At 28.2% G+C, this 22,914-nt stretch overlaps 1 protein-coding gene across 1 annotated transcript; it reads right to left on the reverse strand.

Annotated features, from left to right (window-relative positions):
* Nucleotides 1-1,037: 1,037 nt before the first annotated feature.
* LOC107455875 (uncharacterized) lies at nucleotides 1,038-22,914 on the reverse strand. Its single transcript, XM_043051495.3, has 10 exons — nucleotides 22,694-22,914; nucleotides 18,936-19,102; nucleotides 16,740-17,180; nucleotides 16,579-16,651; nucleotides 10,305-10,605; nucleotides 5,980-7,307; nucleotides 4,927-5,157; nucleotides 3,440-3,637; nucleotides 3,275-3,357; nucleotides 1,038-1,294 (listed from the first exon to the last, which is right to left on the reverse strand). The coding sequence occupies exons 1-10, from the start codon at nucleotides 22,860-22,862 to the stop codon at nucleotides 1,172-1,174; spliced, it is 3,114 nt and encodes a 1,037-aa protein (XP_042907429.2). The 5' UTR covers nucleotides 22,863-22,914; the 3' UTR covers nucleotides 1,038-1,171.

The following is a 22,914-nucleotide window of genomic DNA, read 5'->3' on the forward strand; positions in this document are numbered from 1 at the left end:
CCAAATATAATTGACATCAAGTGAATTTGGAATGTTATTTATCATGTTTACTCATAATTTTGAATATTAATATGAATTTAATTCAAAGATAATGAAAAGATTTTAAGGATTTTTTAAAGCCATCATATTAGAAAAATTTCAATATTTTCCAGTTATGATTGAAATGTTATGTTTACTTATAATTTTGAATTGTAATAGGCATTTACTTCATCAAAGATAGCTAAAAGAGTTTTTAATTAATTTAAAAAGCGAGTTCTGAATAAAAATAAACTGTACATTTTAGAACAACAAAAAACGTTTTAAGTTGATTTCTATAAATGAGATATTCTTCATTATGCATTATCCATACTTATTCTATTTCAGTACATTTTTTTTTAGGTAACCTACTCAGTTTTAGAGAATTTTATAAATTATACAAAATCCAGGAAAATTTTTATTAAACCGGTAGACCATGAGAAACAGGCAAAATCCAGTCTACCGGATTTTGTTTGTTTCTCCTGGTCTTCTGGTTAAATAAAAACTCTCCTGGTTTTTTTCCATTTTAGAAAATTTCCTAAAAGTGTGCTAGTTCACTAAAAAAATCATTTTAAAACTTTTTTTGTTCTAAAAATGTTCAGTTTATTTTTATTTGGAGCTCCCTTTTTAAATTAATTAAAAACTCTTTTAGCTATCTTTGATGAAGTAAATGCCTATTACAATTCAAAATTATAAGTAAACATCATTTCAAGTTTATTTAGTGTCAATCATAACTGGAAAATATTGCAATTTTTCTAATATGATAGCAATAAAAATCCCTGAAATTCCCCTTATAGTAAAATATTTAATACATTATGCAACAATTATCATGAAATTTACATTGTTTCGTAAAATAAATCCACTGGATTTTCTTCCTATCCATGTTGGCAGCTATGTTTCTATAAAATATATTTATCTATATAAAATATATTATGCATTAAACATTCAATGCCTTTACACATCTTTTACCTCCTTTTTGAACGATAGTATGTTTAGATGTAAATAAATGTTGAAAAAGAAAACACATGTTTTTGAAATTTAATATATACATAAGAAAACACATGTATGTGAAATTCAAATATATACATAAACTTATTTTAAAATAATATACAATGCATTACCAGAAGTTATATATCTGTAATGCAGCAGATACATATTAGGATGGACTAAAGGACATTAAATCTCCTCTTATTGACTGCCTAAGAGTAGACTTTCGTGTTGGTGGCGTGTAGAGAAGGCTCACTTTCTTAGATATTTGAGCAGCACGTCCCTTAGCAGACTGAAAAATGAACAATCATATTTATGTCTATTAATATTCATAATTTAGGAGATGGGGTTTACATAAAAAATATTTTAATTTTGAAGATTTACTTTTTTAATTATCCCCCCCAATTAAAAAACCTTTAATAATCTGTAAAAATTGCCTCATTATTTTATACCTATTTTTAACCCTTTTTTTACTCAGAAAAAGCATAATAATGCGACAAAATTGTAAAATTGGCGAATAAAATTGTGTTTTGGCGATGTGTTTTCCACTGGAACGAAAATAGATAAACTTACATCAAAATGAATTTTTCTTAATTAATAAGTTTTTTATTTATTCGATTACAGTAATTTTCGGTAGGTGCACCGCATAATAAATTAGAATTGGGTACCAATAATATAAGCCTGAAACAAACTATCGTAAAACAGTTTTTTAAGAGAAAAAATTAATCATAAAAATTGCTAAGATTTGCATTTGGTGATACTTATTAAAAAATATAATAACGGCAGTATATACACCTAACTATATCAAGTGGAAATACTTTTGTTAGTTTCCACTACAGATGTTTTTTCTTCTCCAAAAACCCTTACTTTGGATATTTTTGATATCTATGAAATGAAGGTTTTTAGGCAATATTGTGATGCTGAAAAGCCACACTTTTTTCAGCGGTGACATTTTTAAGTTAAACTATTTACTATTCTTTATTTATCATCTGTGATGTTTTTTAATTTACTATTTATCGTCAACAAAAAGGTTTTTTATAAATTTCAATTACATTTAACAGCCCAATACCTTTATTAGAAATATATTATAGCCAAAATGAAAATCATAGTGTTTTTAAATGGAAGAATAATTTTAAAATGTGGGTAAGTGGCCTAAGCCATTGTGGCCCTAAGTCTTTCAAACATTATTATGTGATTAATATTATGAAGAAAAAATAATTGCTGCAATTTTTAGAACTATTTCTCAAGCTGGATGCTAGGTAATAATGGGTAAAATTTTATATCAAGGAAACAGAAAATCTATCACTTGTTTCCAGATTTCTTATAAGTTTTATCTGCAACACTATTGGACAGTAACAGTTTCAATTGTTAAGGAAGAATATATATTTTTCTTATAAATTGAAATGGGAGATTCATGCAAGTATAAAATAAAAAAAGTTAAAATATAAATACAATTTTATTTCTTTTAAAACTGAAGAAATTAATAAAATTATTTATTTTTAGAAATAATGCTTATTAGGTGTAATTAAAAGGAATTAATTATTATTTTAACACATTTTACTGTTGATTTTACTTTAAAGAGGGGTGCTACCCCATTAACAAGGCTTTACTAAGTAGATGTTAACAAGGCGAAGTTTTTGATGGATTCTGCTTTTAACCAGCCACAATTGGGTTTAATCAAGACTAACGGATTAAAGCCTGAAGAATCTACGATGCCCTCATTTTTATCCAGTCAAAACCAGCTCAACAGTTTGGATTGCAAAGGTGGGTATCGAAAATAGAAGTAATTCCAAAATATTCCTAAGAATCAATTAATCTCTGGTTGTCAAGGGTTTTAAAAATGATGAAATAAAACATGGAACCAAAAAGTGTCTCCGCAATGCAGCAAATATTTTACGCAACTCTATATGGCATTCAAATTTATTACACAATAAACAGAAATTAAAAATACCACTGATTAATTTAATTTGTATTTTATTAATAAACGTTATCATTTACATTTATCGATGTTATAACCTAATAAAATACTAATTTATAAATACACATTTCATAAATTTGGGCTTTAACCAACAAAGATTATTTAGATCCAGTTTCACCCAGATACTCAATTAAAGATGGAAGCATTAGAAATTGTTCAAGCAAATTGAAATTGTTGGCCGCAAAGCCTCAATAACCAAAACTTTCAGCGATTAAATCTAGGTTTACCTTTCATTTTTACTTTACCTGTAACATATGCATAATAAAACAAGATCTATTAACAAGAGTAACTTACTTTAACAATTTTTGGAGAATCTTCCAAAACCAAATTATCAAAGTCATATGTTATCCCAGTTGCATCTTGTAAAGGAAGGTCAGCTAGAATTGAAGAAAAAAAAAATAATTGTATGCATACAAGAGAGCAAATAAGAAATATATGCGACAAAATTTTTAACTTTACCTTTACAGGGTGATCCCATAATTGAGGGTCGCCTTACATCAAACAGATTTTCAAAAGAGCTGCTTCTTCCTAACATTTCTGTAAGTCTTTGTGACCTCCGAGGAGTGAAATCATTATCCTTTTTTGACTTTTCCTTGACACTCGGTGTTCTCATAACCTCTTCAGCAAAACTGTCTGGAACGTTTGTCTTTATGTCATCTGTGAAGTGATTTAACAATTGTTGCGATTAAATTGTTAACAATCAGGGTAATCTAGAGTCTCATAGCAGGGGTTTGTCTAGGCCAAATTTACTACTGTTTAGAGGTACCTTCACAAAATACTTTTTCTTAAATTTTATTTTTGTATCCTGTAAGAAGCGATAAATCCATATTTTTGTGTTCATTTTTTAATATAATTTTCACAAATTATGCCTACATTTTCTCAAAATAGGTACCTCTCAGAAAAACCTAGACAGACCCCTGCATAGGTGGTAAAAAGAGGGAAACATGATTTTACAAAAAACTTTTTTTTAAGCTAACCATTGCGCAATATCTAAAATATTTTTGACAGATGGAATTTCAAACCATTTTACGCTGAAAACCTCAAATTTATATTGGCTGCAATATTTTACATTTATAATTGGCATTAAATAGACTTGACATTGATGCTAATTGAATATAAGTTTTTTGTTATTATATAGCTTACATTTTTGAATTCGCAATCTTGAAAAGTAATAGATATTAAAATTATTTTAGCTATTATAACACATTATTTAATCTAAGAATAGAGAATTCTGAGTAAAAACAGAAAATTTAAGAATATTTAAAAAAGCAGAGCTTCAAATTAATTGCTATAAATGTATCCAAATGTTATTTTACAAAATTTTATTTAAAATAATAATAACAATAATAATTTAAAAAAACTAATTAATATGATTGATAATGAGCTTCTTTTTATTTAAATTGGATTATTTTAAAGATACATCAACAACTTCAGAGAGCTAGTTGAATTTTATAATTATAATTTAAATATTACTAAAATTAAATCTTGGCAAAACATTTAAACCAACATTAATTCATCTAAAATTGTTTAAACGAAGCAAGTGCATGATTGACATTTATTGAAAATGGAATCGAATTGTATCATTATTACAAAAAAAAAAAGTTTAAAAATGAACTTGAAATTTAGCTAAACTTAAAACTTCATAACTGTAATAGTCAAGTATACTGACAGTTTGTATTTTGAAAAATTTACAAGAATAAAAGATTTTAAAAGCATCATCTTGAAAGAGCTGTAATTTATTTTGCACACATTGCAAATAAAATATTGTTTTTACTATTCTGTTTAGGTGACATTAATTTCCTTTTATTTCAACTAAATAAAATTTAAATAAATAAGTGTATTTTAATGAATATTACAATTGTATGCAAAATTTTATCCATTCACTTAGAAAGTTCTTAGTACAAAGTTAAAAGTAATGATTGACCATAAGCACTGTTTATACATACCCAAATCAAAAGTATTCATCACTTCTGGCTTTTCAACATTCAAGATACTTTCGAAAGATCCACTCCTATTCAGCTTTTCTGCAAGTCTAGGAGATCTTCTTGGTGTGAAAGACTCTTCAACTATAAGCTTCTTTACAGACATTGGAGTAACACAAGGGGTGTCTTTACTTTCAATGCTCTCATTTATACTTTCAAGGGCATACCTGAGAGCCATTTTTGACTTCCGATGACCTGCAAGATAATAACCTGTAACAGGGGGGGTGATTGCAGCACAAAGTGAAAAACCCTGAAAACTTTACGTGCTAAAAATCGAAATCAATTTATATACCATACATGTTTCATATTTAACATAACTTTTTGAACTAACATTTATAATTGAATTACCTACTAATGCAGAATATCACACCTTTAGAGTAACTAATTCAAGAAAAAACTCACTTCTTACAGGATCATGCATAATCATGTCAGCCAAAAAGAGAAATTCAAAATTGGAAATAAGATAAGCACTTACATTGAGCGAAGTAAAAAATAAGTACATTAAATCTTAATCTAAAGAAGGTTTTCTTTAAGAACTAAACTCAGCGGCGCGACAGTCCATAGAGGGCCAAGGCCTACTGTGCCCATCTCAGTTTTCTTGACCTTGGGCTCAGGGGTGCAAGAGCAGATGATCCGGTTAGGTGGTCAGCCGAACGTGGAACCCCCAGTGTTTAGTTCCCAAGCATGCTTGGTAAAGTTGGCTTTATAAAGTTATTTACAATTACTTTAACTATTAACACTCAACATACTGCAGTACTAGCAATTGCATTATCTGTTGAGGAATAAGAGAAATATTTCTGCCATTAGCGGGAATTTTGTCGCCTAATTTCTAAAAAAAAAATTTCTTCAACAAATACAGAGAAATTTGAGAACATAAGGGTAAACAGGAGACAGTCATAAAATACAGGAGTCTTCATTAGAAAACAGGAGACTTGGCAGGCATGCAATTACTTAAACAAATAACTAGATATTTTAATAAAGTTCGTTATTACATAAAACAATAAAGGAAGACTTTACCCATAGAATTTTTTTTTGATACCCTCTCAGCTAGAGATGTTGCAAGACTAAAGCTTTTGAGTGACTCACTCAGAGTGATAGGACATTGCTTTTCGTGGTTTTCAATTTTAATCAGTTCATTTAAACCATTTTCTGATGTACTATGCGAAGATATGGCATCAGAAGTTTTAACCTCATTGATGTCTTCGGACATGCTCGGAATAATGCAATCTATTTTATCCAAAGGTTTATCTTGGGATGGGCTGGCAACGCATAAGTAAGGAAGACCTGTATTATTACTAATTGGCATAACAGATTCTTCTTCATTACTTTCTGATGCACTATTAACGATAGATTTAGAAGTGCATTTTGCATCAGGCGAGTCAAAATTTACCAATTTTATACCTTCTACTATTTTAGAAGTGGCACCTTTCAATGTTCTGCAGAATTTTTCTTGTTGTGGAGTTTCACTTGAGCTGGAAACATACAAATCAGGACCTCCATTATGTTCTGATGCATTATTATCAATAGATTTACATGAAAATTTTACACCGATCGAGTCAATACCGACCAGCTTGACATCTATTTCAGAAGCGGCACTTTTCTCGTAAAATTTATCTTGTTTGGACATTTTACTCGAACCGGAATCATACGAACCAGGACAACTTTCTGCAGATTTTTGTGAAGGACTTTCAATTTGTACAAGTGTTTGCGACACACAATTACTAATAGGTTTATATGAAGAAAGTACATCAACTGGTTCTAAATTAATCATTTTATTATCATCTAACACTTCAGAAGTAACACAATTAACTGTTTCCAAGGATTCATCTTGTTTAAGGGTTTCTTTTAAGCTAGTAGCACAAGTTTTAGAAAAGTCCTCAGAAGTAATTTCAGATGTGCTGTAATCAAATGTAGCAAGCATGGCCGGCTCAACATTTAGCTCACACTTTTCTCCTATTAGTTCTTGCTGTAACTCTCCCACGCCATTATCAAGGGCCACCAGAAGAGTAGGCTTATCATTTAGCACACCATTAGCATCAGTTACTTCTTCTAGCAAATCTCCTTTGGTAGAATCGGTGGTAGTTTTTAATGGCATTTTTGGTCTTAAACCTGCAGTTAAATCAGAGACAGAAATGTCACTTTCTATTCTTTTTTCTGGAATATCAACTTTCATATTAAAGTTATCAGTTAAGCTTCTCTGACATTCATTGTCACCAGGGGAGATTTTTGCTTCTTCATTGAAACTTGTTCCGTCATGAAGATTGGAGTCAAGAGAGTGGTCTTCGTTTTTGGTTGTGAGTAACTCATCAGCGGGAGATTTCACATCTAATTTCAATGGACTTGATCTAAAATAAAGATAAATGACAAAAATCTTTAGATTTTGATCTATTTTAATTTTTTAAAAAGAAGAACTAGAACATAGAACAATATTTATACTACCATAACCATGTAGTGTATCTACCACTACAAAAATATAATTTCAATTCAATAGTATATAAAACATGTTAACTCAAATTTATGGTGGGGTACTTTTTCATAGATGAAAGGTCCATATTTACTCTCCCCACAAGGATAAAGATTTTGAAGATAAATACATTATTTTTGCATTTTCATTAATCATTATTTTTAAGTCTTTTTTTTTCATTTGTCATATTTTTACCTTTTTTAGTTATTTTTTTAGGAATTTTGAATGATATATTTATTTTAAGAATATTTTGTTTGTGGATTAAATGTTTTTCACAAATTAATTTAAATGCTACATTAAATCTTTACAATGCATTTCTTTTTAAACAGTTTCACATAACTAGTGTTGATGTTGAACATAGTTTTTCCAGAGACAAAATTTTGGTTTTGGACAAAAGGCAATCACTTAATTTGAAGTATATCAAAAAATATTTGATAATAAAATGCAATTTTAGATGTTCTTGAAAATTGTTACTTAAAATTAATAAATTACAAATCATATTCACCAGGAATTTATTTACATTTCATTTATAAATTATACATTTAAATTATAATATTACCATTTTTTACTAAATTTATAAATACAAATTACGATTTAGAATTTTTTTTAAATATATACAGTAAAGCTAACACAAAAAATGTTTCAAAAAAACATTTACTTTTTCTTTTTAAGGTCATTTTTGATGGTCCTAACAATGATTATCACAATTATGAAACTCTTCTAATTAGGTATTATGATACTAAATATGATAAACATACGCAAATTCTGAAGTAAAAAAAAAATCTATGATATAAGTCAAAAGTTCGATAAATGGACGGATTTCTTGAAAGAAACTTTAGTCAGAAGGAAAACACGTTTTCTTTTTACAATTAAAAAAAAATAAATAATAAAAAAAAAAAACTCTATTTGTTTAAAACTAAAATTGTTAATTTACACAGCTGCTTCAATTTAAATTCTAACTTTAAGATAGTTATGCTTAGTAGAAGAAAAAATTCTTCAATCTCTCCTCTAAAGAGTTTTTTCTAGCATATAAGAACTCTCCGCATTTCATAGAATCTATAAATCAATGAAATCTTTATATACAATGCACTTATTACAAGCGTTTTATTTTATAACCTTTATTGAACAGTCAACTCAATTTTCGGGTTTACGACTACTAATGTTCAACTCCATAACCTTGTAATTTATGACACAATTCAGAAGACAAGGAAAATCCTGGATCAAGTATTGGGAGAAATTTTGCCTTTGTGAAGGACTTTTTTGATGGAACTAACCCGCATTTGCGTTGTACGGAGAGGAAGACCACGAGAACCTCCCACGGTTATCCTGACAACAAGGAGACATTACTCGTGATCGGTCTACCACTGAGGATATATTACGTCAGCACTGTGGTCGGTGCAAGCCGGATGCAGATTCCTATTAACCAGTCATCTGATAGAATTTGATGAGGTGATCTAAAAAAAAGGGGGAGATAAATGTCAGTCAACTTCCAGGCGGGAGCAACAAACGGTTGAGAACCACCCCAGAAGCAGAAAGTGCCTAAAACTGTGACGTACGTCGCAGAACAAACGAAATCCTGCAGAACAATTTGTATCTTGAATAGAATTCTCTTTAGCTTTGACCACTTGCTGTTTTCCTGGAGTGATGTTGCTTTAAAAGAGGAACATTTGACACCCTGCACAAATTTCAGCACATTTATCAGTATTCTCCCTCTCCCGTATCTTTGCCATTCTGAGGAGGAAATTAAAGAATAAGCTTTTGGCTATAACATTTTTATAAAATGGGTGTATCAGTGTTTAGCAGACAGCAGGAGAAATCGATCACCTATTTTATCAAGAAAGCTTCTAAATCAAGCCGTTAAAGAATTAAATTCCGAGATTTCCAATTCCATAAAGTTTATGACTTTTATATTTTCCATTCCCATTTCAAAAGCAATTTGAGAATCGTGGGGATCCACGATTGACAGAATTGTTTCTGAAAGACCAAATGCTTTCGATAGAGATGAAGAAGTTGTTGGAACAACAGCCAGCGAATGTTTGTGTTTGCAAATGGTGCACCATTTGGGCACTTGTCCCTTCGAAAGATTTTTAAGGCAGCCCTTATTTTAATGTTCGGATCTTCATATCATAGGTATTTTATTTATAATTTATCATCATCATCGTCGTCATTAACAAAAGTTGTACTTCAAAAGTGATTGAAAAAGTAACAAATCAAGAATGTTTGCCTTGGTTTAAAAAATAATGCAGTGTATCTGTGTATAATCCTGTATTTTAATAAGTGAAAATATAGTATTTTAACGTAAAGTTGACTTTTTTTCGCAATGAAATGCATGCAGAACATTTGTATAAATTAATAAGTCCTGTTGCAGAACATTTGAAAATATTCTGCTTATGGGAGAACCACTGATCTAAACCTTGTGGGAGCTTTGTATAACTTAATAATATGCCTGAGCCGCTTTGGATCAGGGTATAGAGCGTTCGCCTTCCTGTCGCGCCGCTATGAATCCTGCAAGCGGCTTGCATCGACCACAGTACTGGCGTGAAGTATCCTCAGTGGTAGGCGGATCATGGGTTAGAGACCCTTTGTCGTTAGGCTAACCATGGGAGGTTCTCGTGGTCTTCCTCTTCATACAAAGCAAATGCGGGTTAGTTCCATCAAAAAAATCATCAGGAACACAAATTTCTCCCAATACTTGTTCCAGAAGTTAACTTCTCTTCTGGATTGTGTTCAAAATGACATGGCTACGGAGTTGAACATTAGTAGTCGTAAACCCAAACGTTTGGGTCGGCTGTTCAACGAAGTTTATGAAATATAATATGCCTACAAATGAAAACAATTGTAACAAACACATTTAAACAAAAAATTTAAATCAACATACGTTCTTTGAACTCCATTTGTTTTGAGTTTTAAAAAAGAAGCCGGAGATGAGATGTCAACTTGGAAAGCAAAACTCCACTCAGAACGGGGACAAAACATGAAGTTATCAGGAGCAAATGATTTTCTACTCAGGCTCGGTTCTATCCTACTTATGTCGCACGAAAATATTTCCTCATCTTCCACTTTTTTCACCTTTGATTCTTTCATTTCAGCGTCAGTAGGTCGATTATTCTTAGTAATTTGATTTCTTTTGTTTAAGAGCTTGTTGTTTGGATGATTGATGTTCTTGGGAAAAGCAAGTTCTAAAAAATAAACATTTAAAAAGTCAACAGTTCATTTTTAAAAAAATTAAAAGTTGATTTACATACAGAAATTTATTTATTAAACCAGAAGACACATATAAAAATTGTAATATATTTCCATGGAGTAAAGTCCATGATTATTAAGAGTAATTTTACATTCTAGTAAACAGTGAAGTACATAAATTGTAACTATTTAAGTCTTTGTCGCCAAGTTTTCAGATTACTTGCAAAAATAAGCTAGATAAATAGCTTCACATCAATTTTTAAATTTTTTTGAGGCATAAACAGCCCCGACAAAAGTAGAAATTATAGCTTAGAAAAAAAAATCCCTTTTCATATATATATTTTTACTGTTTGATTTTATTTGAGTACTTTCTCATCTCATCACCTAAGTATTTTTAAGGGGTCACAGTACCGAAAATATGACCCACATATTTAAGAAAAAAATATTTATTGCTTATAATAAAACTTATAACTATTTCAAATACACTGAAAAAAAAATCGTCTCTCTACCTACATTTTTAAAAAAGTTATGAATGATTTTCGATTGCCCTAAAACAAAAAAATTGACAAGCAGACAGCTCTTCTGCTGATTCTACTCAACCAAATAAATTACAAATATAATCTAGAAGCCAAGCCTCATTTTATTTGAAATTCTGTAACAACTGATTATCAATTTCTCATCTTTCTTCTTTGAATGAAAGTGTTTGACTTTAGTTAAAGACTTGCGAGATTAAATTTAAGACTTGCGATAAAACGCCGTAATGCCAACAAAATAAAAAAAAAGGCTTAACTTACCAATCCGAGGGATTTCAAACAGACAAAAATATGTCTATGCTTTTATGGTACTTTTATATGGTGCATTATAACTTTGATAATGAGAAAGAAATTTTGAATACGTCAAATATGTAAATAATTGAAATTTCTTGTAAATAATTGAAGTGTTCTGAAATCTTAAAAAATAGTACAGTAGGGAACCGATTATCCGGAACCATCGCTATTCCGGATAACTGATTTTTCCGGTTTTCTGAATCGCTACAAAAAGCCTTTTTTTTTTAATTGTTAAACCCAACAACAAAAAAATTTTTTTTTTTTTTTTGGAAATAATCTTAAAAAGGAGAAAAAATGATGAAGGAATACACTAATGATTATTTCCAAAATGATGGTAAGGTAAACATCTTTCAAAAAAGAAAGAAAAATCCTAAAATCTTATGAGGGAAATTTTCTTTAAAAAAAAAAATGGCGTAAAAATTTATCGAATTTCGTTCCGGTTTTTTGGTTTTCCGATTTCCGGATAACGGGTTCTGTACTATATATTTAAATATATTTATATTTTTTAAAATCTTTTGTATGCTTTTTACAATATATAACTGTATAATGTATGAAATATATTTTGGCTTGTTATAATTACTTTTTCAACAAAAACAAAACTTAAAAGTGTTTTTTCTCATAGATGATAATTTTGTGTTTACATCTTAATTAAACCTCTAAGGATTTTTTTCTATTTAAGATAAAGCTTTGAAGTAAACTTTTCCATTAACAATACACTTATTTAAACTGTGCATGGAATATGCATTTTATGAGGTATTAAAATTCTTACAGCATGTTATATTACCAAATACTAATTTTTAACATTTTTTTCCCTACTTTTGTACAAAATAATCTATAAAAAATTTTCAAATTGATATATCAACAAATAAATGCACAAACTTGTTAAGATGAATATTGTAAGCACTAAGGAAAAATTGTTTAAATTTTTTTTTAAATTTTAAAGAAATAAACAGTTAAACTATTTTTTGAAGATAAATTATTGTTTATAAGTTAAACGAGCATGTAAATCATCCACAAAATGAATAATTATACCTTTATTTAAAAAAAAAAAATGTTGCAAGGGTACTAAGAGTTCTTAAATAAGGTCAATGGTACCAAAATATAGTGCAATTATTATTTTTTCATATTACATAAATAAAATATTGTTTTATTGTTATAATATATAAAACCAATTTGAATATAAGCAATAAAACTATTAAGCAAACTGAAAATCATGTAACACAGCAGTTGTGGTGACAATCATAAAAATTAGAACATGGATTTAAAAATATCTAATTAATAATACCTTTTAAGAATATTTATAAAGCTAAAATATCTTATCTGACCAAATTTAAGTATGCTATTTTCAAAAGATCAATTTCAGAAATTATGTTAATTTATTTTTAATGAAACAAAAATTTTAGCATCATTCCATGTACAATCAAATTACTTTAAATATATAAAAAAAATCGAAATAACGAAAAAAAATTAAACAAAAATATCTTCAAAATTTTTCAAACTGAAATCATTTTTAAAATTAGGTTTTACTAATATTTTTAATATTCATTAGGTTAAAACTGATTTAGCTTAAAATTTTTTTTGTTTCCATGAAACAAATATAATTATGTATAAAAAATAAAAGTATATTAATTATAAACTTATTTTTATTAAGTTATATTGCATTATGTATTAAACATTATATGCATTATAATGTATTAGGGATTAAACATAAAAAGTTTAAACTATCTACTCTTTATTTTGTGTGCTTTCATTTTAAACATTATATTTATGTCATAAAAAATGGTTAACTTAATGTTTGATATTAATATGAAATTCTGGAAAAAAAATGTAGTGAAAAAAAAAAGAGTTGCTTACATCAAATAGAGAACAAATCTGACAATAAATTATAAATAAAAATATTTTTAATAATTTAATTACATAAAATGAAAACAAAATAAAACAAGAATTAAATTTGAAAGAAATACATTTCAAATCTTAAACAGAGAAAAAATATTAACTTAAAAAGCTTTTAAATCAAAAGCAGCTTTGTTAAAAATTAGTTTTGGCAAAAATGCTATTATTTTGAATGTTTCACATTCACATGCTGGACAAAATAAATTATCTATGTTATAAACCACAATGTGTGATTTTTAAATTACGTAAAAACAAATTATGATGTTAGATTTTATTTTGCATGCATGGGTAGCACTTTGTGATTATTATATCATGCTAATACAAATCTCAATGGGGTATTTTCAAATCATTTAACAGGATTAGATTACAGTACCTAAAATTTATAAGGAGTTCTTGATTTTTTACCATCATGAAAATCATGATTTTCTGTGAAAAATTTTGATCTAGTTCATGACATTTCAGGTGTGCAAATACCCAGTATACTGGACAATTGGCATAAACAATTATTAGAGTAAATAAGTTTTTTGTTCCATTACAGGGTGCGTAGCCAAATCTCTCAACAAAAAATAAGCACCTTTAAAGTACTTTTTAAGCACTGAAAAAACATTTGTAAGCAACATATAGTATATTAAAAAAATGCAAAATAGATTTTAATGACTTTACATGATCATGATAAAATAACTAGAGTCTGACAAAGAATTCTTTTCTTGATTATATTAGCCATGATAAAAAGTTCGAGATTTTTTGGTTCGATTTCAGAGGGTGGAAAATGAAGCTTGAAATTGAGAATATCTTGCAAAATGCAGCAGAGTTGCACATGAGAGCGCAAGAATTTCACCAAACTCAGCTCAGTCGACACACATGCAGACTCCCAAGTACTTCATCAAACTTGTAACATGATTGAGGTGCTATCATACATTGCAGGCCAATGGTAAGTCAAAATGGATTGTGGTCGACTGATTTACGAAAACGTTGAATAGAACAAAGTGAAAACCACGCTTTTGTAGAATACGCAGCGAAAATCAACACTAATGTAATAAAAAAATCTCATTTTCGAAAAGGAAAAATTAAGCACTTTTCAAAAACACCAAATGAAAAAACCATCTTTAAGGGTTTAAAAAAAAAATAAATAAGCACCTTTAAGCACTTTTTAAAAACGCTATGCATCATGTATTAATAGAATGTCTTTAAAGCAATATTCTTTAAAGGATTACAGATCTTTTATTGGCATGCAGTGCTTTGTGTGTAAAGTCTAGTCAAGTAATGAAAGCATTTTTTTAATTCAAAACAATTTGGCTTGTAAGACAGCAGTATTTTTAAAATAGAAAAGTAGCATTTAAATTGTGATCTTAAGCATTACGTGCAATGCGCTATTTAAAATATGAATCACTATATTTGTAACAATAAATAAATTAATATTCATTATGTCAGCATTACTTTTTTATCCACTTGGTAAGCAGAGATAACAGAAATTAAGAAAATTTAATCAATATTCCAAAGAATAAGTCACATATTTTCACTGTTCTGTTCATTTATCTCTATTAGAATTTTTTATTTAAAAAAAAAAAACTAACTGAACTTAAATAAGAAGTTATAACACAACGTATGATGCATAATGTCATAATTGTATTATAATAATCCATTTTGTGACAAAAATACTAACTAATACATGAAACTGAAAAGCAAAACAGCATGCTATTTTTTTTTACATCTTTGATAGTCATGTGGACCACTCATTACTTTATAGCAGGGTTGGCAGGTTTTTGACATGTGACAGTTTTAACCATGGTTTAAACCGTCGCGTCAAAAACCTCACTGTCAAAAATGTCAAAACCTATATTCATATGTGAAATTTAATTAATATATAAAATTTATATATTTTTTAAAGGATAGTGTTTCTAAATATGTTCTAGAAAAAATTAATTTAAAATTTTGAAGAAACACTTATATTTTGAATAGTAACCAAAATCTTGTACTTTTGAAAACTCACATCTTTTGTAATATTATGTATTCATTTTCATGTGTTATTAAAACTCACATCTTTTGTAATATTCTGTATTCATTTTCATGTGTTATTGAAGATCTGCAGTGATATTATTAAGAAATTTATTTATAACCAAATTTAGTGTATAGTATAGATTATACTAAAAATTAGACATTTTTAAAGATAAACATTAGCAGATTTGTACATTAGACATCTTCTTTTAAAGAAAAATCTTTTTAATATTCTTTTAAATCTTCTTAATAATCTTTTTAACATTAGACAATACAAATTTAAGTGCTTTCTGTTAAATACACAGAGTAGTTATTGTCGATTTACAGTATATTCAGCCTATTCATTTACTATGCTGAAAATTTAGTTTATCCAAATACTTGTGAATTTCATTTTGCTGAATACGATGTAGTTTTGTTGAATATCTAAATATTCAGCTGTTGAATAATTACTTCTTGCTTTCAAGATATGCATTATTTGTATTCTTAATACAAGTGGAGAAAAAAAAATTAAGAGATAAAAATTGTTTTAAAATGATAAGTGTAATAATTATAAATAAATATAATAAACAATATGAATTATATTTATCATTATTCATAAATTTAACTACTTTTAAATTCAAATTAACATACTAGATAATAAAGATATTCGGTATAACATTAAAAAAAATTTTTTATACACTTGTATCTTTGTATCAAGTTTGTATTTATACAACATAACTTGTAAGTTCCTTATAAATATTAGTTATATGTTCCTTATATGTCAAAAATGCATAGTAATAAACTTTTAATTTTCTTAAGTATCAAAAAGAAAAAAAAATTTTTTTTAAATATAAATATTTAAACAATTTTTGTGCAAAATTTTTCTGCACATGCATTTGAATATAAATTTCAGAGATTTTAAATCTGTTATTTTACCTTAATTTTAATAAAAAAATATTTTAAAACTTGCTGATTACCTATAGTATAATTAAATTTCAATATAATGCATGGCAACTGTTGGTAGCTTTGAAGTTAATATATTTTCTTTGCAAACTTCAGTTTTTGACATTTTCGACGGGTTTTTGACGGTTTAAACCAGTATTATACCCCTGTCATGTCAAAAACCACTTTTTGACGTCAAAAACCCAACCCTGCTTTATAGCAGTCTAAATGAAATTTTAGTGGCCTCAAACAACAATTAATTTTGAGTCTCGCTAGTAAAAATTCTGAAATGCTGTTTTGGTTTAAAAACTCGAATGACATAAATTAACTTACTACTTGGCTTATTGTTGGTTAATACATTTGTACTTTTAATGTCTTTCTCCAGTTTTGACTTGGACAATGGCAGCTAAAAACAAAATCAGTTAATTTGTATTACATTTGAATTCAAATATAAATAGTTATTTAAAGATATTTTTGTGATACTATTACATTACCTTCTGAGACACTTTTGGAAGTGAGGAGGCATTTTTTGAAGCGCTTCTAAGATTTGTCGGAGGAGGTACGCCCTTTGAAGGCTGGGAGTAGATTCTCGTAGGATTAGGAACCTTTTGAACATTTGGCTTGGTTTCCTTGAGTATTGTTTTCCCTTGTAGAGCACTTGTCGTTGAAGACAAAGCAGTAAGTCTTGATTTTTGAGTAGATGGCTTTGAAGTCAAAACAGATTTGGATGCAACAGATCTTTGGGTTATTTGAGGTTTTATATTTGTTGAAACAGATTTAGTAACAGGCACACTCAATTTAGTAACAGGCACAGTTGATTTAGTAACAGGCACAGTCGATTTTTGTGGCATGAATGTAGGCTGGGAAGACGATTTTGAAATCAGCTTAGTGTTTTGGGTGCCAGTTTTAAGAGTAATATTTGATACGTTTTGTGCCTAATAACAGAAATATAAATACATAATGAAGTATAGTAATAACTCAGCTATTGGAAAACAAATTAAGTTAAGGTTATGTAAATAAGCAAAGTGAATAAACAAACAGTTATATTGATAAAAAAAATTTTGAAATATTTTTGCAGTAATATTTATATTTAAAGTTATTAAAATATTTAAAGTTACTGATAGTAAATCAGATATGAATACAATGAAGCCACTCGAGAGTGACCACTCTCCGTTCGATAATAAAATAGTCGTAAATAGAGGTTGGTCGTTCTTAGAGATTAGCTCCATTGATCTCAAAATTGTTATCGAAGATACATGATTTTTTGCAAACAATTTTATTTTTAATCAGTGTAATTTTCCTGGTGCGGAATTATCACTTCTGCTGGCGTTACAAAAAAACCCCGAATCTATGGATAATATTCAGCATCGATAAAAATGATCCCAACTGATATATCTCTTATCCTCTACGTGCCTTGGGTACTTAAGGCCTCCAGCATATCCCTGTCTTTAGCAATAGATCTTGCTTCCTCCCAGCCAGATATTCCACATTCTTTTAATTCGCCCAAAAACATGCGCTGGATGGTAAGTCTGGGTCTTCCTCTTGTTCTTTTACCATCAGGGGCCCATGTAAGTGCAACAGATGAAATTTTTTCTTTGGGCATTCTAAGGATATGTCCGAGCCAGCTCCATCCCAACTGATATAATTATGCATAAAATCAAATTGTCCAACAATGAATGACAAAGCTATTTTAAATAAATAAAGAATATTGTTTTTCATTTAAGTTTGCATTCAATTTTATATCATAAAAATTAGTTAGCTTTAAAAGATGAGAAGAGGTTTTTTGAGAAGCTTGTTTATTCTAAAATAACTTTCTTTCCAATTCCAAAAGTAAATCATTGATAGCATCATGTTTAGTGCACTCTGACTACAACCTGAGGTTGTATCATCAAAAAAAAGCTCTCTATATAAGAGCCTCACACTCAAGAGCTATTTTAATCTACTTATTTATTTTGTTAAATTCTTTGTTTTGGTATTTTTTCCTGTTTTCTTACTTCAGTTTTGACCCTCTTTATTTGTGATATTCACCTGAATAAGTATTGAAAACGTTCCAGTTTGAACTGCAGGTTAGAATTTCTAATTCTTAATTAAAACAATAAAAACAAAAATATTGTTCAAATGATGAAATTCTCTTTTACTCACTACACAAGAAGTAGGGATCTCTCTGGTCCCATACCTCAATAATAAACTCATCAACTTAATGCATAACGGAATTAAAAGTGAAAAAAAGAATTCTAAAAAAATTATCAAACAGCAGTGGTCGCCATAGCAACGCATGCACCCTGTTGGCTATTACTCTTGATTATTGTAGTTTACTCTTGATTATTGCAGTTTATTCTTGATTATTGTAGTTTATTCTTGATTATTGTAGTTTATTCTTGATTATTGTAGTTTATTCTTGATTATTGTAGTTTATTCTTGATTATTGTAGTTTATTCTTGATTATTGTAGTTTATTCTTGATTATTGTAGTTGAAAAGTGCAGACATGTCATGAAATCCAAACCAAGACCCATTTTGCCAATGGGTAATAAAAACAGGAATATTAAGACAAAATAATAAAAATCAGGACAACTAAGAACATTTTTTAAAATCAGAAAATCAGGACAATTACGAACCCTGTAAGTACCATAACACTAAAATTTAAATTTTTTAAAGGAAAACATACAGGGTTAATATAAATATATTTTACTTTGGATTTAGAATCGTCGGTTCTATTCTGAAAAGTTGCAATTTGTTTCTTGAAACCAAATCCAGTTTTCACAGCAGATTTTACAGGCTGCTTCTGCTTCATTGCTTTTTCTTCCTTCCATTTTTTTAGCATTTCATTTCTAGAAGGAATGCCCCTTTTCTTTTCCTCTGAAACATTAATTTATTTTAAAATACTTGAAAACCAAAAGAATTCGCATCATTTCCTACAGTTTATAAAAACTTAACAACACAAAATGGTAGTACATAATAGTCTAAAATAAAATGTATTAAACATCAGGGGTCTGTTTAGAAGAAATTTGGGTCCGTTAACGGACCCCTCACAAAATATCTTTTCATAAAAACGGACACTTCACAAAATAATTTATTTTCCAATCAGACCCTTCACATATTTGTTTATCTTCATTAGTGTTTTTTTAATTGAATAAACCTTCCCCTGCCGACAAATTATGTTTTTCTAAGTTTAAATTCCAAATGTAGTATTCTGAGAAAATATTTCTACTTTTACAAACATCGTATGCGTATTCTTATTAATATCAAATCATAATTTTTTTTTGTAAATAAATAATTGATCAATTTATATTTATTCATAAAATTAATTAATAGAATATTATGTAAATAAAAATTAAATCCTGGCAATATTTTAAATAAAATACTATAAATTCAAGAATTGTTTAAGTTTACTTCATGCATAACTCATTAAAAGTGACACATAACTAAGTTGTGTTATTTAAAATAGATTAATTGAAATTATTAAAAGTGTGAGTGATTTTGTTTCCATTATTCGTCTGAAATGAATATTCTATGTTGAGCAGTATAGGCTAAATACCAAACATTTGTATGTTGCATCTGTAATTTAGTAGCAGCAATTGTTGAGCAGAATCTTGTATCTAATTACAATTTAAAAACCTCTTGAAAAGGTTTTTAGCAATTTTTTCAATAGCAGGGCCCTATTTGCACAAATTCACAAAAGCAGGACCCTGGTTGAAAGAATGCGACTTAAAGCTTATTTTATATTCACAAATTATGAATAGTTTTTTCACAAAAACAGGACCTTTCAAAAAATGTCTCTGTATCTGGACAGACCCATGAACATATATTTTAGCAAGTATATGAAGGAAAATTATTTGGCATTTTACCGTTAGGCAAGCACAGGAAAATTCAATTACTTATTTTGATTAAATATCTTTTTAAAAACAAAAGGAAATGGACATTTCTGTATAAAAAAAATAGTTGCATTTGCTTGTGCTTAGCTAATGGAAAACTATAAAATATTTATTAAAAAATGGAGTTCTCTTTCATTCCAGAAAAACTACGGGAGAAGGGATTAAAAAAAAAAAATAACAGGTCACCCTGAATATCTTTTGATCTAATGATCGGATTTTCACACTCTAAGACTGTTTCGAGGGGATGACTCAAATATGCTAATTAATCAGTGCAGACCATATTTTAAGTTATAAAATCAGACACATTAAAGAAACATATCTTTCTTTTTTAACGGAATCAGATTTCTGCCCCCAATCTGGGAAATAGTCCCCATAGTTTGATCAGAAGAGCAATCCTAAGAATGAACCTCATAACGTTCATTTTATTTTTTGGGTATTTAGCCCTATCTCGAGAACTTTTTAAGTGAATGGAAATTTTTTTTTGGATAAAACTATAAAATTAATTTATCCAAATATAATTCCATGCAAAAAAAAAATTTTAGTTATTTATTAATTTATTTAATAGTAATTGAAAAAATTTTGAATTTTAAAGTTTAAAAATTTTTACATAATTTTAAGGAATGTAATTTTAAATGGCAAAATACAAAATTTTAACGAGATCAGTTCATAAGTTTCTGAGAAATCAAATTTTAAAAAAGTCTTATAAAATTCGATCAGTAAAAAAATTTTTTTTTATCGAAAGTCTATATTTTTTTAATGACAGCTATTGCTTTGATTTTTTGAATGATTTTGAAAATCCCGTTGTTCTACAATGATATTACAGTAGGGAACCGATTATCCGGAATGATCGGGACCATCGCTATTCCGGAAAACTGATTTTTCCGGTTTTCTGAATCGCTACAAAAAGCAGTTTTTTTTAATTGTTAAACCCAACTTGAAAAAAGAAAATTATTTAGAATTAATCTTAAAAAGAAGAAAAAACGATGAAGTACCTAATACAGTAATGATTATTTCTAAAATGAAGGTATGGTAAACATCTTTCAAAAAAGAAAGAAAAATCCTAAAATTTTATGAGGAAAAAAAATTTTTTTTTTAAAAATGGAGGGAGAATTTATCGAATTTTGTTCCGGTTTTTTTGGTTTTCTGATTTCCGGATAACGGGTTCTGTACTGTATTAAATCCAAGTCATTTTTCAATAACTTTTTTGGCAGTTTTTGCCATGCATTCCCAGGTGATTTTAAAAATTCAGATTTTTTTTACAATATATGAATTTTGAATCATGCATTTAAATAATTACTTATTCACTAGCATAATTTGTGATTTCACCATAAATGTAAAAAAATTTTTTAAATTATTGTGAGGCTTCTTCCCATGATTTTGCTGATTATGTTACTTTACAATGTTATTATGACACGCGAGCTTCTAATCTGCTGCATAATAATTATCAAGTCTACGAGAAGCTAAAAAGCGAACATCACAGAAAGGGACCAATTTGAAAGGTATAACTCATAGCCACCCTTGGAAAAATATTAGGTATCTACTAATTCACGACTTTTCATGATTTTCCATGACTTAACGAAGTTACTATATTCTCTGACAAAATCAAATTTAAAAAAGTATTATAATAACATTAATTGAAATAATAGGTATAACTAAAACTGATATACTATTAATTTTTATATTTATAGATTTAAATTTAAAAAACAGAGTAAAGAAAGAGTTGAAACAATAAAATAGCTGAAAAAATACAAAAGCAAATAATTTTTTTTATTTTTCCTGCAGAATTTTATTCTAAAGATACTTTTCTTGTTCAGCGGAAAGGAAAGAAATACTCCTGATTTTTCTGTTTTCATTTTGGAATAAAAAAAATTCGCCAATGACTGGTTTACTTCAGCTAGAATTTTAAATTAATAAAAATTCTTAAATCACAGAAGTTTTAAAGATATTTCAGCTAGAAATTATTTTTATTCTTTTATTTTTTGAACGATACACCATAATTTTATATTGTAATAAAATATGATTCTGAGTAATGATTTTGTTATGAATTCAGATATTCAGAACAAGCTGAAATGGGAGGGGGGATTCCATTTTAAAAATTAAATTTTCCAGCAATCTAAATCCATGATTTTTTTAAAAAAAATATTTAAAATCATGACATTTCACGACTTTCCAGGTGTGCGGATATCCTGTATTTACATTTCTTTTTTATACTTGTAAATTTAAGATCTCTTTGGCGATTGTAGTTGGTCATGTAGATCAAGATACGGTAATATCTTCCTAAAAATATCCAGAAGTTTGCCTAAAAGTGGCTATGAAATATAACCCTTTGAGTTGGTCACCTTCTGTGATTTTTTAGTAATCCATCCGGAAGTTTTCAAAGCTTGACGATTATTCTTCCACATATTTTTATACGGAAATCTTCTCAAAAGTAGATATAAATATTGGTTCGATAAGTTAAATTGTTACTTAAAAATTCTTATTGATTAAAAATTATTCATGATTTCATTAACTTAAATAATATATAAATATATCTTAAATCAATATTTCACATATTACTAAAGGTTTGATGCATTACCCGATTTGTTTGATGCATTTAAGTTTTCTTTTGAGTCTTTGAAATTAATGTCGCGTAAACAACTCAAACGTTTTTGCCTTGAAGCTTCCCTCACTGATAAAATACTTTCTTTTTTAATTTCTTTATAATTCCCAAATTTTAAATTTTTTTTCTTATAGAGATACTCCATCTTCAAATAAATACCGCCACCAAACCGAAAAGTTTTTAAAGTTAAATGTTGC

This window comes from Parasteatoda tepidariorum, chromosome 2 (assembly GCF_982258835.1).
Source record: "Parasteatoda tepidariorum strain Cologne lab strain chromosome 2, Ptep-v5.0, whole genome shotgun sequence".
In the NCBI taxonomy this organism is placed as follows: domain Eukaryota; kingdom Metazoa; phylum Arthropoda; class Arachnida; order Araneae; family Theridiidae; genus Parasteatoda; species Parasteatoda tepidariorum.

Excerpts from the sequence above, each read along its gene's own strand:
- LOC107455875 (XM_043051495.3), bottom strand. The coding sequence starts at position 22,862 with ATGGAGTATCTCTATAAGAAAAAAAATTTAAAATTTGGGAATTATAAA. Across the intron at positions 7,308-10,304 it reads ACAAATGGAGTTCAAAGAAC|ATCAAGTCCATTGAAATTAG; the intron begins GTATGTTGATTT and ends TCTTTATTTTAG. Across the intron at positions 3,358-3,439 it reads TATGGGATCACCCTGTAAAG|CTGACCTTCCTTTACAAGAT; the intron begins GTAAAGTTAAAA and ends CTTCAATTCTAG.